General features: G+C 34.0%; 1 protein-coding gene across 6 annotated transcripts in view; it reads right to left on the reverse strand.

Annotated features, from left to right (window-relative positions):
- Positions 1 to 1,056: 1,056 nt before the first annotated feature.
- The window catches only part of KTN1 (kinectin 1), a 106,284-nt gene continuing 87,217 nt past the window's right edge, over positions 1,057 to 20,123 (reverse strand). For 2 of the 6 annotated variants that reach the window (XM_055303769.1, XM_055303767.1), the window contains 11 exons: positions 17,812 to 17,901; positions 13,485 to 13,565; positions 12,607 to 12,696; positions 12,382 to 12,474; positions 11,406 to 11,477; positions 11,076 to 11,159; positions 10,838 to 10,921; positions 8,401 to 8,484; positions 6,244 to 6,336; positions 5,265 to 5,385; positions 1,057 to 1,533 (listed from right to left, as the gene is read on the reverse strand). In XM_055303769.1, coding sequence (XP_055159744.1) covers positions 1,529 to 1,533; positions 5,265 to 5,385; positions 6,244 to 6,336; positions 8,401 to 8,484; positions 10,838 to 10,921; positions 11,076 to 11,159; positions 11,406 to 11,477; positions 12,382 to 12,474; positions 12,607 to 12,696; positions 13,485 to 13,565; positions 17,812 to 17,901 — 897 coding nt within the window. In that variant the 3' untranslated portion in view covers positions 1,057 to 1,528. The remainder of the gene's footprint in view (positions 1,534 to 5,264; positions 5,386 to 6,243; positions 6,337 to 8,400; positions 8,485 to 10,837; positions 10,922 to 11,075; positions 11,160 to 11,405; positions 11,478 to 12,381; positions 12,475 to 12,606; positions 12,697 to 13,484; positions 13,566 to 17,811; positions 17,902 to 20,123) is intronic. The other 4 variants (XM_055303770.1, XM_055303768.1, XM_055303772.1 and 1 more) reach the window with 3 other exon arrangements.

Consider the following 20,123-nt stretch of genomic DNA (forward strand, 5'->3'; position numbering starts at 1 on the left):
GTATCTTTATAGGCAATAGCTAAGGAAAACGACTGAGATGATGATGATCATATGGTATCTGGCCTTCAGATTTGCAGAAAGCAACCAGGTAAGGCTTGGAAGAGTCCAAATCCTCAGACCGGTCATCACTGGCCATGAGCAGCCTCTTTAGTTTATCTCTACATACTTTAAAAATACTGATTTGGTGTAGATGAGGTGATACAAAAAGGTTGGAAGGCACCACTTTAGATAATCCTCAAACTATGAAAATGAGTTTTATCCATTCATTCATTTCAATATCTGAGCACAAGTAAGTGTCAGGCACTTGCTCAGGGCTGTGGAAAAAGTGAGGAAAAGAAGAGAGGATTCCTGCCCTTATGGAGCTACTTCCTGGTGGGAGGAAGAGGTATACTGGAGACTAGAAACATTATAAACAAAAGTAGATAGGTGGATAGGGAGGCCAGGGAGATATGGGATGGTAAAGAAAGACCTGATGAGAAGGTGACAATCAAACAGATTTCAAAACGGTAAAGAAGCATGCCAAGCCCAATACCCAAGGGAAGGGAGTTCTAAGTAGAAGCATTACTGAAATAGCAAGGAGACCACAGTACGGCCTAAAAGGCACTTTCATACTCAAGGGCACAGGACAGCTTTCAGTGCTCAGTTAGCATCTGCAGGGTTAGCATCTCAGTTAGTGCTTGCATCAAATTATTTAATTAATTAAAACTTTCTTCAACAAAAAATAACACATGCAAACTGTGTAACACAGTACCTGACAAGAAGGATACTAAAAAGTCAACTATTACTGGTTAAGAAAAAAGCAGAGCTCTTCCATGTGGAGTTGGGAGTGGTGAGTCTGAAAGCTAAATTCTTGCCTCATCCTTTCTGTAGCATACAGCACTGCTGGACACGGCTTACACTGCACAGAGCCACAGAGAAGACCCAGAACTTCTCTTACAGAAGATAAGCAACAATACCTATCTTACCTTGTCCAAAAGTTGCAATTAATAAATGGATTCTAAATTACATTGGTCTGTACTGCTAATGTTTAAAGCGCAATGAAAATTAGAGCAGGTCTGAATAATAAGCATCCCTTTATTTGCTGACGCCATTACAAAAAACAGATTACATTAGCAACAAAAAAGTGTTTTCTTGAAATCAGAGGCAGTTACTCCCCAAAATGTTAAGTAAAACAGTGTACAACATCAGTATTAAAATGTTAAATTTTATATTGTCTTCACCACTTTTGATCTTCTGAACAATTTTATTGAGCAAAATAAGATAAAAGATTACATGTTTATCTTCAGGAATGTAAAGGTCTAATTATTCAAACAGTTTTTATTATAAAACTAAACTCTGAAGGTGTCTACAGAGTTGGCTTTTTTTTTTCTCTCTTTAAATCAGTAGTCTAACAAGGATTAGAAAAGACAAAACTCTGTTCAGTGTTTCTGACAAAGTAGAAAGGGTGAAAACATAAATAAGGCTTTAATTTGGCAAAATATAATACAATGCCTTCTGTTATCCTTGAATGAACAGTTTCCCAGTTACTTCACTCTGTAAAAGATCAGAAAGAAAGAAATTCATTTTAAGGCAAGAAACAAAAGGCAATCAGAAGACATTTGTCAAACACCAAAAATACATATTCTATTTGATCTAGCATGGCTCTTTCAACTAGGATCAAAGCAATTACAGTAATGGTAATCAAAAACAAGAGAGAAATAGCAAGATTCAGAAGCTTTTGAGGTAGATTTAAAAAAATGGGTGAAAATCTCAGACCAAATGGAGAATAATGTGAGGATTTAAAAATACTATTAGAAAATTTAAGAGAACATTGGGAATCCATTTTTATTAGTTCTACTCAAGAAAATATAAAGTTAATCAGGTGAGCAGCACTAAAATTTACAACTCTCCCCCCATGAATAAACAAAGTTTCAGACAGAAATTTTCTGAGGTCATGTGAAGCTTTCTAAGTCAGAATAATTTTAAGAAATTAAACTTCAGGGATGCCTGGTTTGCTTAGTTGCTTAATCATCTGCTTCCAGCTCAGGTCATGATCCTGGGGTCCTGGGATACAGCCCTGTTTTGGGCTTTCTGCTCACTGGGGAGTCTGCTTCTCTCTCTCTGCCCCTCCCATCTGGCTCTGCTCTCTCTCACATAAATAAATAAAATCTTTTTTTCTTTTAAAGGAAATTAAACTTCAGAAAGTCATGAGAGAGACTAAAAAGACAACCAAATGCAACGTGTAAATTCTGACTAGATCCTGGTTTGGAAAAAACAGCTAAAAAAATATATGCAGTGTAACTGTGGAAACTTGACTATGAGTCTAATGCTGGATAATTTTATATAACTACTGGTTTTATCTGTTTGGATGTGATAATGGTATTATGGATTTATAGAATGCTTTTGTTTTTCAGAAATGCATAATGAAGTATTTAGGGATAAAATGTCATGACATCCAAAAGTTACTTTCAAACAGTTTGACATCAACCAAATACATATATACGTGTAAAGAGATAAAGCAGGTGAAGGATGTGTGAGTGTTGCACTATTCTTACAACTTTTCTTTATCCGTAAACTTTTTCAAAATAAAAAGTTGAGGGGAAAAGAATGAGAAAGTTAAAAGGCAAAGTTACCACTGGCTATCATGTTCTTTAATTAAAAACCAGATTAATGTCGGATCAGACCGTCTACGTAGCTCACCAGAACAGGGCACTATTAAGTGCTGTGTAAACACATCACAAAATATGAAAACCTGAGCTATAGGATAGCAAGTGTGAAGTGTAGAAATAAAAGCTAGTTTTTATCTGGAGCACTAATCCTTGTACTTCAATACCACTGTAAAAGAACATCTTTCTTTCAGAAACAAGAAACAACTACATCATAAAAAAAAAAATCTATTTGCCACATGGAATAGGTAGAGCACATACATACAGAACACGTACACAAAATTCCACCTCATTTTTTTCTGGATAACATCGAGAGCCTCTCCAACTCACTATTGATAAACCAAATGCTAACTTTAGGAAAAAGTGAGAATTGGCAACACAAACTCTTAAGAGGCTGGCAAAAAAGGATTAGACAGAATGAGGAGGGAAAAAAAGCAGCAACATAAAAAGGTCAGAGCACAGAATGCCTGAATTACAGAAGCAAAGTACCGATTAAGAGCATAGGTAGGCACTGGGCAGAGCTCACCTCAATTTAAATCCCAGCTCACCTAGTTACTAGCCGTATGACCTTGGGTAAATTATAGAACCTTTGTGGATCTGTTGTAAAATGGGAATAAAAAAAAAAAACAAATAATAACACCAACCTATGCCCTGCCCTGGGCTGTTGTCAAGATTAAGCAAATGACCCCAAGTCAGAAGCTTGTTCAAGCTTAGAATGATATTCATAAAGTGACTGCTATTAAAATTAACCTTCCTCCACAGGATTCCATAAACTGGTTCCAAGCTAAGAGAACTTGAGTGTTAATGGTCTGAATGTTTGTGCCCCACTCCCCACCAAGTTCGTATACTGAGATTCTAACCCCTAATGAAATGGCATTTGGAAGTGGTGGCCTTTGAAAGATTCTATCACCACGAATGGGATTAGTGTCCTTCTAAAAAGGACTCCAGAGAGCTCCCTTGCGTCTTCTGCCATGCACGGACCATCAGAAATAAATATTATTTAAGCCACCCACTCTAAGGGATTTTGTTATAAAAGCCCAAACAGACTAAGACTCTGGAGTAGTGAAATCTTCTGAGATGGTCCAATATACAGTTTGAACACTTAGAAGACAAGCAAATATAAAACAAGGAAAAATAGATATCTGGGTACAGAAAAGCATACTATAAAGTACTAGTGTTGCTAGTCCAAAGCTTAAAAAAAAAAAAATTTCTTAATTCGTATAAATGAAGGGAAGGGATGACAATCCAATCTTCTTAGGCTCTCAGAAATGAAACCCTTTCCCTTATCACACCAAGGCCTATGGACTGACTTCAGCAGAGTTAGCATGTTTTAGAACTATTTTCAGTCTCTTATACAGGAAACTTATACTTTCTTATACTTTCAGTATCAAAATAAAGGCCTGTATTAGTTCTAGCAATCAGGAAATTACTAATGACCTCAGCAAAAAAGTTTTCATTGGAATGACATTCTAGAGCCCATGGAGCTGTTAATATAGCAAGTAAAAAAGTAGATACTGTGAGAACAGTTTCTTATTTTAAGAATCTCTATGAAACAGTGAGGTAAAAAAAAAAAAAAATTAAGGTGATAACCTGAAGGGAAATGCAAGGTTAAAATAAGACGTTAGAGTAGGTTTTCAAGACCTAACAGAAGAAGCATGTGCAAGGAAGGGAATAAGACTGAAGACCTGGGAAAAAGCTACCCAATGAAACAGGAAGGTTATTTTCTAATGTGGAGAAGGGAGGTAATGTAGCAAAAGTTTAACTACAGGCAATGGAGAGGTCAGCTTACCAAGGATAAAAAATAAAGATACTATTATTTTTGTTGACAGGTTAAAAGAATGAGCTGGGTTTATCTACAAAGTCTTATAGAGGTGACTGACCTGAAATAGCATTTTAAAGAGAGTTTATGTTAAGGCAGGCCAGAGGACAATCATTCCAGAAAAGCGAGACAGAATGGATGCCCCTGTACCAAAATGGAGATCCATCCAACTTTTCAAGGAAACCTAACCTATCTGGAGGGCAACAAAATTTCATAAAAATGGTTTGGTTAACGACAGGTTTATTTATCTTCAATTAAGCCTCTTACTTTAGGAGTTAAAAAATGGGATTTCTTTGATTATCTTTATTAGCAGACTTAAGTAAAAGTCAGTTTACAATTTAAAGAAATTGTGATGATCGGATATTCAATTCAGCATCTTATCTCAGTAAAAACATTATAGTCACTTTATTTTACCAAGTTATCAAAAAAAAAAAAAAAACCACACAGATACTTTAACAGAACTAAGATTAGGATAAACTAAAGAAGCAATTGCCCACATTATGCAATGAACAAAACCTAGGTAAACAAGTCATAAGAAAGTTTGTTTTATAAGAAAGTCAGAGGAGGTAAAAATAAAAGGTCCCCTCCCTCTTTCAAATTGCAAGACCAAAATATATAAGAGATGGAAATAAAACCCCAAGAAAGCTAAAGCTGTCAACTGCAGGCGTTGAGAGAACGAGGGACTATTTCTACTAGGGGAACAAGAGCTCCTGTACTCCTAGTAAACCAACACTGCACATACATTCGCACACACTATGTAAATTACCCATAAACAGACAATAGTACTTCAATATTCTTACCTAATACCTGGTAGTGTTCTTTCTCCTTAGTGAGCTGTTGGTTTACTGCCTGAAGCAACTGCTGTAACTGTGTGACAGTCTGATTTAGACTTACAGACATTGTCTCCTTCTCAGAAGACTCCTAAAAGAGAAGATCACTTTTGATGAAAAACTCCAAACATAAGGAAAAGGCATTTGCAACCTAAAACAGAAAATACTTTATTGCTGTTTTAAATATAAACATGAAAAATCTTGAAAATGACATTAAAAATCAACAAAAAACCACATACAAAAATAGCATTTGCTATCTATCAGCACAAATTAGGTTGCATCAAAGAAAGCTATGTTGTAGATGTCACTAGGCCAACAAAGGGAAAAAATCCAGACCCTGCCTAATAGTTGTAAATCCATTTCTCCTTTCAGGAAAAAAAAAATCTGCCAGACACTAAAGGGGAGCACATTCATAACAGTAAAAAGAAGTTCACATATATTGAGCTCTCAGTGTTAGACAACAGCACTGTTGTAAGTGCTACACACTCTTCTAAAATCTTTTATATAGTAACTCATTTACTCCTTTAAACAATCCTACAGGTGGTGCTATTATCATTGCCTTTCTGAGATGGAGCAACTAAAGCACACAGAGGCTAAGGAAAGTTGTCCAAAGTCACACAGCTACTAAGAAGCAGGGTCAGGATTCAAGCACAGGCAGTCTAACAAAGTCCGCGCTCTGAAAGCAGTACACCAAAATACTTCCAACACAAACATTAAATTAATGTAATATCTTACTAAACTAAAGTGAAAAACAAACATTAAAAAGAACACTGCATTTCAGATAAAATAACAGGAAGACAAGACAACCTTCAGTAAGAATGCAACATACCTGATGGAAGTACATTACAAAGTCATTGTTTTAGTCAGAGAAGGATCTTGCACATTTTTAGTTTTCACATAATTTACAAGGTAATTAGCATAGAGGTTTAGGGTAAAAGAAAATGCATACCGCTTCTGGGGAAACATCACTATTCTCAATAACAGTAGTGTCTCCAGCAGCTTTTACGATTTTTGACTGGATAAGATCCAGCGACTGTTGAGCCTGTTAGGAAAGCAATATGGTAGCTTCTAAATACTACAATGGAGTATTAGGAGAAGAAAAATGAGTGATTTTCTTATTTTGTACAAGATTGAGGTTCATCTCAAAATACAATGTACAGACAATCTATTAAGATTTTTTTTCTTCAAAATGAAAAGTTTCCTCCCTGACCAGATTGTAAAAACATGCTGTCTTTAAAAAGTTCAAACGGCAGAGAAAATGTGTAAAGAAATTAAAAGAAGAAATTACCACAGTTGATATTTAGGTTAACATTAGTCTAGATCAAGTATCAGCTGAATCTGGCTACAATCTGTTTTATCTATAGCTCATAAGCCAAGAATGGGTTTTATATTTTTAAAGAGTTGTGTTAAAAACACAAAGAAAAAAAAAAAAAACACCAAGAAGTGTATGTGGGAAAAACCATATATGTCCCACAAATCCTAAAACAGTGGCTTTCCTCTGACCATCTTGTCCAGATCCCTCTTGTACACATACATGTGCTAACAGAAAATTTCATATAAATAGGCTTTTAATATACACGCTCTTTTATACTTTTTTACAAAGCATTTTGTTAACTTTTTATATGAATATTTATGTGGATTTCTAATCAAGTGTTGCATAGTATTTCTGGTCTACAGATATGAGGCAGCTAACCGTTTTCTACTGCATTATCATTTATAAATAACATGGTACATCCATCCTTTAGCACCTGTTTACTATCCTTAATACCTGAGAAACTAAACTGCTAGGCTAAAACTGCATGCTAGGTTTTTTTTTGTTTTGTTTTGTTTTGTTTTTTTTTAAAGATTTTACTTATTTTCTTTTTTTTTTTTTTTAATTTTTTAATTTATTTATGATAGGCACACAGTGAGAGAGAGAGAGAGAAAGAGGCAGAGACACAGGCAGAGGGAGAAGCAGGCTCCATGCACGGGGAGCCCGACGTGGGATTCGATCCCGGGTCTCCAGGATCGTGCCCTGGGCCAAAGGCAGGCGCTAAACCGCTGCACCACCCAGGGATCCCGATTTTACTTATTTTCTTGACAGAGAGAGCACAAGCAAGGGCAGTGGGAGAAGCCTGACGTGGGGCTCAATCCCAGGACCCTGGGGATTGTGACCTGAGCTGCAGGCAGACGATTAACCGAGTTAGCCACACAGACACTCCTAAACTTGCATGTTTTATATTTTGATCAAGAGGTCAAAAAATAAAATCATCTATCAAAGTAAATCAGATTGCTTGTCCTTGACACCATATCATGAATCTACATTTGAGCTCTGAAATAAACATCCTGAGTACACATTTTGTCTACTGGTAATAGTAACACCAAAATAACTTGAAGCAATTCTGGATTCCTATACTTTTTTATCATGCTAAATGTACACTTTATGGATTCCTAGACTTTTATATAACAATCAGAAGCTGTACCATACAAAAATATTTCAACTTTAAAAAAAGTGACATTTGTTTTGCTAATGACTCCTACAAACATAATCCTAGCTCTAAAGCAGCTTTAATATAAGCATATGTGAACGGCACGATTAAAAATATCTAAAAACAGAATTAAAAATAACTTGCTAAGCTAATGTAAAGAGTAAGAAATATAATCTTAAAAATTCCCCATTTATACACGAGATCAAGAAAGTCTATTTCCATGAAGAAACAAAAGGAATAAATTTCCGAAACATCAGAGGTCCACACATTTTAAATCTATAAAAATCAAAGGAAACATACTTTGTAAGCAACTACATAGGAAAATCCCAACAAAACAATATATGGATGTGGCCAAATTTTTTTAAAGAGTACCTACAATTACATTTAAAACTTAATCTATACTTCATAAAACAATTACTTATATAAATGTATTGAAATAATGAAGCAAATAAGAATGGAAAATAAGCCAAAAAGTTTAGTTCCAAAAATGTAACTGTAGAATAAACAGCTTAAATTTATAAACACATTAATATGCAAAAAAACCCCCACAAATCCAGAATTAGCAGTATGTTTTACTTAAGATTCAAGGCACAACACAGCATGATGATATAGCATCTTCAAGACAAGCAGTGTCTTACCTTATGCAAGTCACCAGCTACCTTCTGTCTTTCACTTTGTTCAGTTCTAAGCTTTGTGAGTGTTTCATTTAACTGTGTCTTTAACTGTAAAAATAAAGGGAATACTACAATTAACTTAATTTGCATTCCTCTTTGATTGAGACCTCTAGAAGAATGAATGAGAAAGAATGGGATCGCTAACAGTTATTATGCACAGTGGATTAGCCAATATGCTGCACCAGATGTATAGAAAAGCTAAGCAGTGGAGGTTCCCATCTGGAAAGCTAAATATAAGAAGAGCTACAGAAACAAACTATGGTTCAGAATAGAAAACTGTAAACGTAAAAACAAAAATCATCACATTCCAGTAAAGTGCCTTTTAAAAGTATTACTGTTCACTATTCATAAAGTATTTCATTCACAGTTAAATTATTTCAAATTAAAAGGCAAGTAGCCAGAAATTTTACTCATTAGTTTAAGGCTTTCTGAGCTATACAGTTAAGAGTCAACTGTGTATTTTAAGAGACACTGAACAGATGAATCTGTAAATGAAATCCATAAAATTAAAACTTCAAAAATTTAAAAGTTTTGATCATCTTTTAAATCATCACTAAAAGAGATCAGTGTAAGATCACACCAGCCTAATTATACAAGCGATGTCTTAAGATATACTTCTCAATAGTCAATTTGTCCAGTTTAAAGCTCTATAAACTCTATTGCCAATACATAATGCCTCTTCTCATGATAAATGTTCCAATTAAATATGCATAAGGGAAATGGACTATAGTGACAACAAATAACTTTATTAAATTCATCCAGTTAACAGATTTTGCCTCACACCAATAGGTGCAACATTCCAAACAGTTTCTGGAGACCTAATAGAGAGAAATGTAAGATACTAACCTTTTGAACTGGAGAAAGAACTAGTGAGGGACATTTGGGGAACTCTATCTAAATACTTTAGTTTTTGCTCCTTCACTTAACTCTATTTAGTACATCAGAAAGATTATTCCTTCAGCTCCCAAACACATAATGTATGTATAGGCAAACAAAGTTATTTTACCTTAAAATGTAGCAACAGTTATCCTGACCTGAGCAAACAAACTGAAAAACTAAAAGATTATGAATTCAAGGCAAAAATAAGAAATACCATTTAAAATTGCGCCCCTTAACAGAAGTAGAGAGGCAAAAATACAAAAAGAACATTAGGCTGAATGAAGACTCAATCATAATCCTATGGGTTTGATGCCTCTGTTGGGAGTCAGATACTAAGCACCAAAGTTAAAAGTAAAATCTCCAATAGTTAAAGTTAAAATGATTTTTAAAAAACACATTCTAGGGTAAAGCTTATGGCTTGTAGCTATGGCATAACCACAGTCCTGATCTGTGCCAATATATAGCACACATATGTATAAAACTTCACACACTGCAGTGGGAATGATTCGATTAAATAAAATGAAAATAAAACAAAAATTTTATTTCAAAAATAAAGAGGGGAGCTCTATGTGTACATTTCAAAGAGCCCTACTTTGAAAACTCATTCCCATAAATCACTGCCATAACACAGAAGACCAACTACAAATGAGTTAAGAAATTTTTGATACATAGAGCAGTACTAAGAAAGTTCCAAACTGTGCAGGGTTAATTTGGGGTAAGGAGAAACTTACTATGATCTTCCTAGAGTTCATTCAGATATTTCAAATTTAGTCAAGTGTTATAACAATGTTTCAGTCACAGAAAATCATAATTATTGTTTGAAACATACAAGATAGTCATATTTATCTAACAGCTAAGCTTGTCATAATCAGTGTAAATTTCTAGAAAATTTAAGAATGGGAATATAGGGTATTCTATGTCTTTATAAGGCATTTAACTTTATAAGACAACCATAGTTGTCTTTAAGTCTACAGTTTTAGAATTACTATACTCTAAATGCTATGTTGATGATAAAGAACTTCACAAGCTTTCTGTTATCTATAATCAATAGAAAGACCAGTTAAAATAAGAAGCGGAATGAATTGTTGCCCTTGAATGAAGAATATGTATCTACAATCTTCAGTAATCTCCTTTCAGATTAGAAAATAAGAGGTCCAGTTAACTATCATTAGCTCTGAGAAGAGAATCTTCACAATTCAGGCAATCTTTATTTGTTTCACTTCTTTTTTCACTGAAAATAATGCTAAGAAATTAGGTTTTATAAAACATGAATTTTTTTCTGGAAAAGAGTTGCAAGCCAAACATGCCATTGTTAGGAGCTAAGAAAAAAAGGATCATCTTAGGGAGTCAAGAAAAGAAAAGATCATCTTAAGAGTCATCAGAATATGAAGATTATCTTAAACTTACAAAAATGCCAAGCTAAAGATGTTAGCAAGGAGAAAAAGTTTGGATGGTTTCTCCACATGTCAACACAAGTGTTTTCAGAGCCTACTTGATACCCAGTGGAGAACAAGCTTCTTACCAAATTTAGCTCTTCATTCTGTCTTACTGCTTCAGAATATGAATCATCAAGTTTTTTCTGCAATTCAGTCAACAGATCTTTCAGCTGCAATGAAGTTTAGAGTTTAAGATTGATCTCCTTATGATATCTCATGTTTTGTATGCTACTTGGAAGTTCTGCCACAAACAATGTACACTGAAATATTTTATCACTATCATAAACTTAAACTGAGAAGCAAGGTGGAAAAAATTCTAAGTACCTCTCTGACTTCTGTAACATAGGTAGATCGTTCAATTTCTGCCTTCTCTAGTTCCATTTCCAAATGCTCTCGTTCTCTTCTCAGCTAGCAACGCAACAAAGAAGAAAAGTTATCACATTTAAGAACTCCTTTCATGATGCCCCCCCACAATGGAAAGTTATGACATGTACAAATACAACAACTGTATCATCTCAAACACTACCCAAGATGTTCTTAAAAGTGTAACAACTGTATCATTAAAGAAGTCTTAAAACACAGATCTTAAGACAACCCTTAATGCTAAAACTGAGTCCACAGGTTATATATAAATCAAGCAAGGAAATAACATACATTTTCAATATCTTTATTTTCTCTTCTTAATCGCTCTAGCTCTTGTTCTGAAGATGTGAATGATAACTGCATCTGAAATATGAAACAATTATATGACCAACTAAATCAAGGATAGAGAGGCTTCTATCTCGTAGAATTTTAATCAAACTTCAGGGGTTTTGAGATCTTATTTAAAGCCATACTGAATTTTAAAAGACCTTGAAAAGGAGAGCATGACATTTAACTTGATCTAAATTATGGTCAAAACCTACCCCATTTGCATGATATTAAGGCCCAGCTCAACGTGTGGGTTTTTTTTTTGGGTTTGTTTGTTTTTTTACAACCAACAAATAACTGGTCCTGGCCATATTTAATTCCCAAATACATTAACATAGAATACCACCAACAACCCTAAATTCTGCACAGGCTGGCCCAAGAAAACAAGTGAGCAACAGATGACACTCTTTACTTTCCCTTTAATTGTAATTTTTAACTAAAGTATAATTGACATATCATATCCTGATAGTTTCAGATGTACATTATAGTGATTTGATACTCTCTTACATTACAAAATGATCCCCACAAAAAGTCTAGTTACCATCTGTCCATACAAAGATGTGACAACAGGACCCATTAACTTTTTCTTGAATACTGTATCATGGGGTCACATATCAACATTGCAAAGTTTGTTCTGAACCCCCAATTCTTTGCCTTATATTACCACATAGTAGTTCTACAACCTCCAAAGCACTCTACATTCTAGATTACCACCTTTCAGTCAAACTTTGAACCACCTATTCTCAAACATGGGTGGGCATCAGAATCAGATGTGGGGGCCCTTCAAAACACACACTACTGTCCCCACAGAGTTTCAGGTTCGAAAATCTCAAGTGGAGCCCAAGAAGGAGCATTTTTAACAAGTTTCCAGGCTGTACTGCCACTGCTGATTGAGAGCCCACACTCTTGAGAACCACTAGCTCTATGCTTTTCTAAATACCTGTTTAATAGTCTTCTGTGATTCATCGACCTTAACTTTCCATTTATTTTCTTCTTGCTCCACACTTCTCTGTAGCTTCTGTAAAATTCCTTCCTACAAGCAAGAGTATAGTTGTTTTGAAAAATTCATGTGTTGATGACAAGATAAACTATTTAAAGCCACTAAGGAGTAAGTTAATAATTTAAAAATAAAACCAAAAAGTAGATTAAAAAAATCATTTCCTACTGTTTCTGCCAGGACAGATTTATATTTTTCACACTCGAGCTGTAACAATGTATGCATTTCATCAGCTTCTTTCAACTTGTGCTCTAGAACCTACAAAGAATGAAATAAAGAAAAATTCTCTAGTTTTGCCAGTTTTATGTGGTTCAAATTTGCTCCAGTATTTAACGGTGTATTATGACAAATGGTTTCTAACTGTTTTATAGTGAGATATTACATTTCAACCTTATTAGGTAGTAATAAAGTTCAATGACCTTTTTGGTCATTCAGGCTTTACTAATAAAACTCCCTGAGTCTGATTGCTACAAAATATATAACACAATTTATAATAATAAACAGGCTTATCATTCTTTAGCAGGATGGTTAAAATCAAAGCAGAACCACATGTGAAGTCAAGTCACAACGCCTATGCTACACACACATGGAAAAGAGGATTTTATTCATGCCACTTGAGATACAAATAAATCTTCCAAATTTAAGCAAAGATAAAAACACATCTAGATTCTGAACTCTTAATGATGTATTTGGGGATACTTTAGCAAACCAGTCAGTTTCTACCTACCTACCTCAACTGATCTTTACTTTTTAAACCCAGGCTAAAAAGAGAGTAAGAGATAGTTAAATACACAGTTTTAAAAATGATTACGATACAGAGTTAAACAGAAAACATTAGCTTTGTGTACTTATCAAATGCAATGAAGATTTATAGCATTTCTATCAAAATTTATACAAAATGAAACCACTTTCTTATACTTTCTCAAAAGGTCATTATTCTATTCATAATCATATACTTTATCTTTCCAAACTTAAAAGACAAATTCTGATTTATTTCCTTTTTCCATGTCTGGTTATAACACAGATACTTCATTCCTTGAACTAACCTTCACCTCCTCTGAACCTGAAGTTTCAGCCACACATTCTTTTGCCTTCTTTTCAAATCCACGCAACCACTCACCATAATTCTGTAAAAGAGAAGCCAAAATAACCGATTTCCAAAAATATTTAAATGAAATAGATAAAACATATTAAACAACCAAATTAGATGACAATAAAAAACAACAACAACAACAACAACAAAAAAACCTAAAGACAAACACCACTTCCCTGGAAATTTCAAAAAACATAATTGCTGGGGCACCTGGGTGGCTCAGTGGTTGAGGATCTGCCTTTGGCTCACTCAGTTTTTTCTTTTCCCCCTAACTCAGCTTTTGATCCCAGGATTCTGGGATCGAGTCCTACATCAGGCTTCCCCCCACTCCCCCCCCCACCCCGGGAGCCTGGTTCTCCTTCCCCCTGTGTCTCTGCCTCTCTTTGTATCTCTCCTGAATAAATTAATAAAATCTTTAAGAAAAAAATAGAATTGCTACATAAATTGTACCTAACCCACCTTGAAAATAAACACTAAAAATACACCTCTGTATTACCACCAAAATCATACCTTATTTACTTTGAGCAAGGATATCTACCACTGAATTCTGGACTTACATATAGAGCTTTGCACTCAATTAATTCCAGCTTCTACCACTTACTAGTGCCAGGACTAACAGAGTCGATCTTTAAAACAGAGAAAACTGAAAATAAATTTCAAAACTTTTCTTGGGTAAACCAGTTCTCAAAAACTAAGTATTCTGAGTTTATAAACTAAGAGTTTAACTGAAAATATTCAGAGGATTTCAAACTATGAAGGTACTCCAGGGATTCTGGAAATACTTCAAAATAAATACTTACAATGAAGTATTTTTAAAATCGTAATGAGAGGTGATAAGAATACATTAACACTTACTTGTTTAAAACCAACAAAAAAATCCTGATAGGTTAGCTGATGCCAACACAAGGCATATATTTTGGTTTTAGTCATTATTCTAAATTTTAGAATAAATTATGCTATATTTTTTATGCTCCTTGTCCAAATTTTAAACTCTGATACAGAGTATTTGTTTAAAAGAGGAATAAGAGGAAATTTGATTTAAAATCCCTGGTTTAGTTTACTCCAAGAAAAAATTAAAAAAACAAAAACACATGAAATTTCTATTAACTGCTCACATTTAAAGCTTTACTTATATGGCCTAATCAGAATCTCTATACTCTATTAAATAAGAATAAAAAATAAATAGAGCTGGATGCTAAGACCATCCCATAGAACAAATTGTCAAAAAAAAAAAGCCTCTTTTTTTTAAAAAAAAGATTTATTTTTGAGAGAGAGCGCGCACGCGCGCAAGCATCTGGTGGGGGAGGGGGAGCATAGAGGGAGGGAGTCTTAAGCAGACTCCATATTCAGTGTGGAGCCCAATGCAGGGCTTGTTCTCACATCCCTGAGATCTTGACCTGAGCAAAACCAAGAGTTGGATGCCTAACTGACTGCAAAACCCAGGCATCCCCAAAAGGCCCATTTAAAAAAAAAATTACATTCTTATATTATATATTTAATCCAAGACCAAATGTATACTATTAAAGTCCTACTTAGCTTCAAATACCAGGATTCAGTAAAAGTTAAAGTCAGCTGAAAAGCTGATTTAACCGCTTAAGGTTTATAAACGTTCTTCTAAGGTTACATAATTTAGATCTCTCCTATACAGATTTGTTTAGCAGAAAAACAATAGAAAACAGTAAAAAAATTTTTACTTCATGTACAAGGCCCCTTTTGTATCTACTAACTATATTAACTTAAGATTAAATTTCATTAACATTGTTTTAATGTAAGTTAAATAGAGGAGCTTATCCTTCACATTTTTAAAAACATAAAAATGCTACACTTTTTAAGTAGTAGAGTTAATATACTTCTCAAATACAAATTACATGCAGAAATATTTAACTTTTAACAAGTGATGAACAAAAGCCAAATATCATCATCCAAGTCTTATGGTGATTTATAAATATTTACAGTGTCAAAAACATGGCTACTGAGGGTAATATTGCTTTAAGAATGAATCTGTTACATTAAGAATTTTTAATGCTGGTGACCTTATACAATCTTTAAAGAACAGATAGTATAATCACTAACTGTTGGCTCATAAAAACACTGCCAAATAAATCTCTCACTTTATTTCCATTATGTAATAAAATTATAAAGTAGGAATAAAGAAAAAAAAACAAGTCATGGCCACAAAAGAAACAAATATGAAATAGATGAACCACAACCTCTTTTTTCTAGGCTCCATGTAACAGCCTAGAACTGCTAGGCTCTCCACCACTAATAACTAATAATGTATCCTTCAGTCTGTCCAGTACAAGTTGTCTCATCATTTGAACCCACAGAAGTAGACAGCTACTAAAGTGATCAAACCTGAATGTACCCTCAACAGTGACAAAGGAAAAAAAAAAATTTTGCTTCTTGTACTAGTTAAATGTAGACTGTCTGTAGATATAATCTGAGACTAACAGCTAAACTCACATTACATATAAAATAGGCTATGAAGTTTACTTATACCTCACCTAGCACACACAGAAAGAAGAGCCAAGAGCTCCTTGGATAAACAGCTGATTCCAAGTTTGGGGCAGAAAATGTAAATGATAAATCAGAAACATGTTGTCATACCACAAAGCAAAGCAGCTATGAAAGTTTAGCAGTGCTGTGTCAAAAAGGATTTGATAGCCAGCCTAAATAAGTTCCAATGGGCCAAAGAAAAATAAGCAGACATTTACAGACCTCATGATAGAAGTGCACAATACTGCCATGAAGAAGTTTTGCCCCATTCAATCCCACCTCCAAAATACTAAGCCTGAGTTTCATCAGGCCTCTACTAACTACCAATTTATAGGAATAAAAGGACAGACAACACACTGACACTACAAGAATGCAGTTAATTAAATTCAGACTGGGAAATTTCATATGAAACCATTAAGCTTAAAAGGTGGGGGGGGGGGCGCTGGGGGGCATAGTTAGCTAAGTGTCTGATTCTTAATTTCAGCTCAGGTCATGATCTCAGGGTTGTGAGATCGAGCCCACACTGGGTGTGGAACCTACTTAAGATTCTCTCTCTCCCCCTCAAGGAAAGAAAGAAGAAAAAAAAGTTGGGGAAGGGAGGTGTAGCTGACATATTGGAGAGGATCCGTGGAATCAAAAAGATCTAAGAGACGTCTTAAACCAATTACATATCGACCTTACTTAGGTCCTGATTATAACAAACTACAGTAAGTGGTTGTTACTTCATTAAAACTGAAAATGTATACGACAAATGGAGAAATGCATTGGCAAAATATATGAAATTAAGGATTTTTAATGTAATTTTTTAAAGGAACCCTTATCTTTCATAAATACATACTAAAGTAATTTCCGATGAAATGCTCTGATGTTTGACTTACTTCCAAAGAGTCTAGGAAGTATAGGAAAGGAGGTAAAACAAGACTGTGTATTGATATATGGGGTACATACATCAGGCTCATTATGTTATCGGAGTGTGTATACAATTTTCCATTAAAATAAAGCTTAAAGAAAGATATAACACCATTTTAGGAAACTATATGAACTCTCACTGGCTTTCTCTACCCTCAAATATTCACTGTAATAATTCTCTGAATCAAAGCTACTTTTTCTCTCTCACTTAACCTCAAGTAAAGCAAGTTATTCTGTATTATCCTCAAGACTTTTCCTTAAAGAAGTTAACAGATGACCAAAATCTTGAGCCTTGGTATGAAAAGAGCCTGGTTCAAAGTAATAAACATATTTCATTAAAAAATAAAGTGTTCTAAAACTAGAACCAATCAATTCTATTAAGCTCTATTTTGGGGCTCCTGGGTGGCTCAGTCAGTTAAGTGTTCAACTCAGGTCTTGGCTCAGGTCTTGATCTCACCATCATGAGTTAGAACCCTGTTGGGCTCCATGCCCAGTGTGGAGCCCACTTAAAAATACATACATAAATATATAGATACATAAAATAAAAATAGAATTAAGCTCTGTTTTGAATAAAGCCATTAAAAACATAACTGGCTTAAACGTTAAGCAATATTTCTTTCCCAATTGTTTATGTTTTCCTAAATAAGATATGTAAATTTTATAGCATACAAAAGAGTACCAGTTGAATAAACAGAAATGAGTTTTGAACCAAGTTATTTATCTTCCCTAATCAAAAGCACCCTAGGTTAAAAATGGAAAAAATTAAGAATAGATGTACTTCTAAACCAAGTGCAGAATGCAAATGCTGCTTATTCGTAACTTCCTTAAATAATGATAAAGAGGACACATTTAAAGAAATAATAAATCAATCTTACCAAATGAGGAGGAACAGACACCTTTGGAAATAATTTTTTGAGAACTTCTTTAGCTTCTAATTCAATAGCTTCTACATATTGTTGTCTTTCCTAAAGCAGAAGATGAACCAAGTCAAACTTACAAGATTATAGAATTTTTAAAAAATCTTTTAAGCTCCAAGGGAGGAAAAAGTTACAATATTTTAAAAAAATCATCTTGATACTGATGAAAGTTAAAGTTCCTCATTTCAAAATATTAAAATGCTTGCATAAGAAAAAATCTGCAAAATCTCTAAAGCATCCTAAATAACAATGTCTTATATTAATTAAGCCAAGGCAGTATCTCATAATATGGACATTTTCCTTGCTGTTAGAAATCAAGTGATCTGCCCATCTAAAAACAATTCAAAAAACAAAGAACAAAAAAAAATTAAAAGTAAGCTTCCTACAGCTAAAACTTTAAACTACATGTATAAAAACCCAAAAACACTTCCTATAGCTAACACTTGAACTACATGCAAAAAGATGCACCTGAGCAACATAACTGAGGCTTACTGGCTGGGCAATCTCTATTTAAAAAAGGCATCACTGCTGGACTATAATGCCGTGAGATTAAAAAGGCAACTTTCACATTTCCAGCTTCAAGGTCAAGTGAAGTTACTTATGCTAAACAAAGAAAAAAATAGGCCATCAAAATTTGATGGGTAGTACTTTATGGGAAAAAGAGAAAAGAAAAAAGAGGAAAAGCTGATGGCAATTAATTCACCAATACCAAGCATCAAGAAGAATAATTATGACACAGGGACTCTGTCAGCTGTAAATTTATGACAAATGCATATCTAAATCTGGTGATTTTAAAACCAGCTATAATGGATATTATTAACTCAAAACCATGGTTTGTCAAAATTAGGGTAATGACTTGATCACACGCAAAATAAAAATCTAATAAATCATCTCTACAAAACTAAAAAAATGACACCTAAAAAATGCACATCTAAAACAAGCCAAGAAAAAAAATACTTGTGAAGTTCAACAGGTGACAAGAAGGCAAGCAAGCTAGCAACATCTCAACCCTATCTTTCTCACATCATTTAAATGTGACTTTTGAAACCCATTACTGAGATAAGATGCACACTCATCAACTGAAATCTAAATAATATGAAAATCTAAAAATTACACAATAAAGTTAGAGATTCACCACATGCTATACACACACACACACACACACACACACACACACACACGAAATTTACTTTATTCAAGATTAGTGGCAGTATTTTTACCAGATGTTTTAATGGAGTATTTTCAGTGATTCAATAAAGTCCACTATTTTTCAGAAACACACCCACCTAACTGGATAAGATACATTCACTCCAGGAAAACTAACTGCTAATTCAGAATTAGTTATTTCACAATTAAGAGGTCATTTTAATCATCTGACCATAGAAGTGGTAGAACAATGGCTAAAGAAAAACAGGAAGAGAATACTGTGCAACCAAGTGTTTTGGAAAACTTTCCAAGGGAAAAAGAATCTAAGTAAAAGAAGCAACTAACTTATAACAAGACACAGAAAAATGAGAAGTTACTTTTGATCTGTACTAATTTTCCATTTTTAACATTTAAAAAATATTCCACTTGATAAAGCAGCTTGGTTGTGGATAGCAATTTCCATTCCACTTTACTCTGGAAAAGATCTAATATTGAAAATTGCTATCTTTATCTAAATATAATTTATATGAAGTATCTTTCAAGTGAACCTATCATTTATAGTAGCTCTTCAAAAATATTTGCTACTTTAAAGATAATCCTGAAAAAGCAGTGTATCACCCTCTCTCACATTTTAGATAAGCTTATTGTTCCATATTTTTATCATCTAATACACAAAAGGAATTCTACAGTTATTTCTCCTTCCAGCATAACTTGTGGTTTTCTGAGTCAATCACTTTATACCTAGACTATTTGAAAACAGTCTAAATTCCATTAAAATAGAGAAAGACTGTAAATTCTATTCTCTTTAGATAATTAGCTATGCAAGAAGCTACTACCATGCACTTGATGATGAGTTTTGAAAGAAGGGTCAATTTTTATACTCATCACTGAGCACATGAAGAAACATGGATAAATTTTAGTTCTCTTTTGGAAACAACATGCAAGAATGCCTACACAGTAGCCTGTTAATTTCTTGCAGGAATGGTATAGTAAGGGAGTAGCACTTCCCCAAACCCCAATCTCATGAACAAAATAAAAGCTAAAGGACAGGTGTTAAGAGTAAAAAACAGAGTAACAGAAACAACCAGAAACTACACTAGAACCCTCACTGTTAATAGAACTGA

Source organism: Nyctereutes procyonoides, unplaced genomic scaffold, assembly GCF_905146905.1.
Source record: "Nyctereutes procyonoides isolate TBG_1078 unplaced genomic scaffold, NYPRO_anot_genome, whole genome shotgun sequence".
Taxonomy (NCBI): Eukaryota; Metazoa; Chordata; class Mammalia; order Carnivora; family Canidae; genus Nyctereutes; species Nyctereutes procyonoides.